This window comes from Triticum aestivum, chromosome 1B (assembly GCF_018294505.1).
Source record: "Triticum aestivum cultivar Chinese Spring chromosome 1B, IWGSC CS RefSeq v2.1, whole genome shotgun sequence".
NCBI lineage: Eukaryota > Viridiplantae > Streptophyta > Magnoliopsida > Poales > Poaceae > Triticum > Triticum aestivum.
The window spans coordinates 536,307,720-536,312,457 of record NC_057795.1 but is presented as its reverse complement, the minus strand read 5'-3'; the positions used below and the strand labels follow the sequence as shown (position 1 = coordinate 536,312,457).

Here is a 4,738-nt window from a genome sequence, read left to right as displayed (position 1 = left end):
GTAAAAGGATAATCCCTTCGTACCAGTGCATTGCCTGATATATTAACTCAAGTATTAGGCACGAACAAACGGGCTCAATTCTGTGCTCATCCTGGTGTAGTAGTAGTAGTAGTAGTACTAGGCAATGCAGTTGACGGGTGACCTTGACGAGCGGCGACCGAGGAAATTGAACCGTGCTCGGCATGGTAGGTAACGTTGTCTAGTTACTAAAGCATCCCTCCGTTGTTCATCGGTAGTCATTATGGACCGGGGACATGAGGGGAATTTCCTAGGGCTGGAATTCTGGCCGCCAGATATTTCGACTTGAAACGCTGAGGCTCGACTGGTTGGGGTTGCCTAATGTGCGTACCACGCACGCCACCGAAGGACACGAGCCCGGGTTTTTTTAGGATCAACACGAGCCAAGGTCTGGCTGGTACGCCGTTGGGTCCTACCATTCAAGAATACGAAAGGAACCTTTTAAATTGCCGAACGAATCTATGTGTATTACAATACCCGTATTTTCCTTGCAAATACTAATCTCAACATGGTAACTGATTCATGACGAGTTGTTGAATTAGAGTGAGTTTGTGATATAGTGATCTCAACGTGGATTTCACATTTCATGGTATCCCTAGTAAGTTTTCCAATGCAAATTCAAATTTAAAAGATGAACAATATGGAGGTGAAAAAACTTTGTATATATCAAGCATATGACCACACACAGAGAGAGACACACACGCACGAACACAACAACAATCCAATAAGTATAGTGCATCTATTTTTCCAAACCATGCATGTATGACACGAATTCAAAAATACTCCTTCTATTCCTAAATATTAGTCTTTTAGAGAGTTCAACAAGTGATTACATACGGAGCAAAATGAGTGAATCTAGACTCTAAAATTAAGAACAGTATATCTGCACCTAAAGCGAGCCCTCACAGCGATTTGGGTTTCTGGCCGTCCGTTTTATTGATCTGTCCATTTATGTCCGTCGGATGCGTGTGGGGCGCTACTTGCCTGCTGTCCTAGGGGCAGCTACTCCCGTGACTTTTTTGGGCTTCTCTCGTTGATTGGGCCAGTAAGCGAGTAGCCAGGCCAAGCGGCCCATCCGTAGAGAACAACTCCCTTCGCTCCGTACCCTGCCAGACTGATTTCCATGCCGCAACCCCTCCGTAATCTTATCGTGACGGCGGCGACGGCGGCGACCACGAGGAACAACGTCGCTGCATCGGCTGCGCCCAGTGCATCCGCGCCTCCGTCCGCCGCTTCCCATGTACAAACACGATCTTCTCTTCATCACTCCCTCGCGCGTGTTTCTCTCTCCGTTTCTTGCGGTTTCTGACGATGACCCGCCCGGTGGGTGCGCGTGTCGACCTGCAGGGGTGGAGGGCGTGGCCATGGAGGTGGACAGGCGAGCTGCCACCCAAGATCTTGCCCTTGTCATTCTCAATCTGGCAGCCCTGGGCTCTTCCATGATGCCAGACTTGCTGGTACATCTCGCCTGCTTCAGTTTACCCATAGTGGTTTATTTTCCATTGTTCAGGTTGTGGATAAAGAGAAGAGGAAGCAAGTAACGGAGGAGATGGGCGGTGCAATGAGAGCAAGAGATTCAAAGCAAGACATGGACATACTTGCCGCTTTTAGAAGAGATGCGGACCATGAGGGTACGATCTGGGCATCTTGCCATTCTCTTAAGTTTAGTTAACCTGTAATTCAACATGCACATGAAGGTAGGATCCGACTACTAACATTATTTTATTGTGATGTTTACAGTCTAGAGTCTAGACAAGCCGGAGTCTCCATTGACTAGATGCATGAAATTTTGAAGCATTCCTCTCATCAAAATGCAAGATCTAACATATTTTGTTTTCTGTATATCTGATATACATGTTTAGCGATTTCACATTTTGGGTAATATGTAGATTATTTTGCCTATGGCATGGTGGTCCTGCGGCATTATCTTCGTAAAATATTTCCTCTCTAATATTGGTCATTTTGTGTGCGCTACACGCTTGTAGGAGGATAAAATAGTAGTAGAACTAGATGAAGAAGAAGAACTCATCAAATCAATCACGTTTAGAGTATCCTCTATGTCAACTTTTATATGTACCTGCATGTGCAAATTTGTATTTGAAATTATTACTAACCCTATCATACGGTTGGTTATTGCATAACTCGAAAGATTTATGTTAAACGGATCGGAGAGGTCGATGGAGATGTTGAAGCGGTTACAGGAGGAAAAAGTAGTGGTAGAACTAGATGAAGAAGACGAAGTACTCATCAAATCAATAACTTTTAGAGTAATCCTCTATGTGAACTTTCATATGTACCTGCATGTGCAGACTTGTATTTGAAATTATTTCTAACCCTTTAATGTTGGTTATTGTAGAACTCGAAAGATTATGTTAAACGGATCAAAAAGGTCGACGACGACGATGAAGATTTTGCTATACCAGGACAGTCAAGTGTCACATCAAAGGTACTTGTCTCGCTATATTGTGTGTTCTGTCTTTTCTTCTTTTCTATTTGTATTTCATATTATATGTTCTATGGTCTAGACTAAGGAGATGCTTATTTTTATATTCCTGCTTCTCATAGTGCTGAGAGGCTAAATTACTCTGCCCTGCCTTTTTTGTTATGAATTTGGTTGGGCTTCGAATTCGATCGTGGGTTGACCTGGGTGTGCCTCTTTCTCTGTGGGGTTTAGGTTCTAGGCGAGGTTTGTGCTCCGGAAGGGATCCAGCCTACGCATCGAGGTGCAGCCAACCGGCGACATGGTCATGTGCGCCACAGCCAAGGGGTGCAGGTGCATGACTCTGCTTCTCTCTCTGCCTACACGTTTGTTCCCTGTACCATAGTTTAGATAGTGTTCAGTTGAGCTAATTTGAGGGGAGTTATTGTGATGAGGGAAGGTTCGGCCGGTGCTAGCTGGGCTACATCATTTTTGTGGGGGTTTTGTGGTCTGTGTTATATACATTAAAAAATCACCCTTCTAGAAATTAACCGTGGCATACTGTTTTCTCCCTAGGTGTCCACTGATCTTCTGCACGAGAGGCATAGTAGTTGTACACCATCTTCGGTAGCTTCTCCTTAGTGAGCTTCTCCTACTTGGGCACATTTTTTATCAGCTCCGTACCCCTGCTTGAATAGTTCATTGACATTTCACACTTCATGTGTCTATAAGCAGTGCAAGCAGCAGTAAAATAAATCCTCCATTTTTTTCTTTCCAAAGATCCACGTTTCAAAATGAACTGAACATATCCCGCATAGCAGTCAAAATGAACTATCTTGTCATAGGTTTTGCTTGTGTATACCACTCGTAGTTTAGAGTATTTGCTGCAATCATTGTGAGCTGGTTTGCCTTTTTGTTGAAAAATTGTTTGAAACTCCTTGTTACTCCTATCAACTCTCAAAGAGTTAGTGATAGACAAGATTATATCTCATGTATTTGAACAATGGATAGAGGGTCTATTCATATATGTGCTAATTTGTTTTTGTATCACTCTTACATCAATGTTTTTACATCAAAATGAACCACACTATTCTTATATAGGAAATCAGCAACACCTTGATTTTTCTTAAGGAAACCACAATATATATTTATTGTAACAAGGAAAACTAATTAAACAAGGAGATAAGAATAGAAACAAACTAGGAGGTTGATCTATCCGGCATAATGGAGATTGTTGATTTTATTGCACGAGGATATGGTCCAAAAGTGTGTGGACAAATTACAGGATGTTATTGCACTCAAGTCCAAGATTGTATAAATTCAGCATATACAAGTTTAATATACTGAGAGAAAAGATATTCCTTCAATTATGGTAAACTTAGAGAACAAATTGGTCTCTCTTTTCTGCATCTTCCCCTTTGGATTTATAATACCTCATCCTTGTACATTTTCATGAAATGAGTTCTACAATTTTGAATGAACATTCCTTGTCCATTTTGAGGTATCTAATTCAATTTTATATATACCCTCCAGATTTTGTCCAAATTTTATATTGTTTTGTCAAAATGGATGGGCGCGGCAACGCGCGCCATCAATGATCTAGTATGTCTATATACATCCGTATGTGCAAGTCCATTTGAAGCCTCTAAAAAGACTAATATTTAGGAACGAAGGGAGTAAAATGTAAGACATCCATGGTCCTCGGTTCAATATTTAAAATGAACATGAATATTAAGTCTAGTACTACAGTACATGCAAATGTTGTGTTTAGGCGGAGCTATGATTGTCGGGGGTCAACCCCTCGACCATAGATAAAATTGTGGAGCTCTGTTTAGGGTTGTTTAGATTATATTTGTCCCCACCCTCCCAACCACCGATTGGTTGTGCACCCCCACCCCTCCTCCCCGGGAGAATATCATGTGCCCCCATACCTTAGACGCTATATGCCGATACGAGTTGCTTGGAGCTTGTAGATCTGAGATATAGCAGCTCACATGATGTGTCTTAATTTTTTTGTAGGAAACCTTGATGAGTTTGAGAATTGCACACAATTTGTACAAAAACTATTTAGATGCCCTTTGATCCCATATCCAATGACCTCGAAGCTCGTATCACCATAACATCTAAGATGAAGGAGGACATCCTATTCTCCTGTATGTAAGAATATCATGTGCTACCACACCTTAGATGCTTTGGTGATACAAGCTCTTCGAGGCGTTGGATTTGTAACCCAACACCTCCTCGGTGGTTCAAATGGTTTTTTGCAGAAAAGCCCCAAAAGAGTTCGGCCACTGCTTACAA

At 42.1% G+C, this 4,738-nt stretch overlaps 1 protein-coding gene across 2 annotated transcripts; it reads left to right on the top strand.

The window, feature by feature from the left end:
• Positions 1–1,126: 1,126 nt before the first annotated feature.
• On the top strand, positions 1,127–3,963 carry LOC123094060 (uncharacterized). Of its 2 annotated transcripts, XR_006445740.1 has the most exons (5): positions 1,127–1,258; positions 1,366–1,649; positions 2,168–2,285; positions 2,375–2,464; positions 2,693–3,963. XR_006445740.1 is itself a non-coding variant. In XM_044516142.1 (4 exons), the coding sequence occupies exons 1-4, from the start codon at positions 2,172–2,174 to the stop codon at positions 3,077–3,079; spliced, it is 369 nt and encodes a 122-aa protein (XP_044372077.1). In that variant the 5' UTR covers positions 1,670–2,171; the 3' UTR covers positions 3,080–3,963. The 2 variants fall into 2 exon arrangements, 1 of the variants encoding a protein (XP_044372077.1); XM_044516142.1 differs by lacking the exons at positions 1,127–1,258; positions 1,366–1,649 and having other exon boundaries at positions 1,670–2,285; positions 2,693–2,791; positions 3,014–3,963.
• The last annotated feature ends 775 nt before the right edge of the window (positions 3,964–4,738 follow it).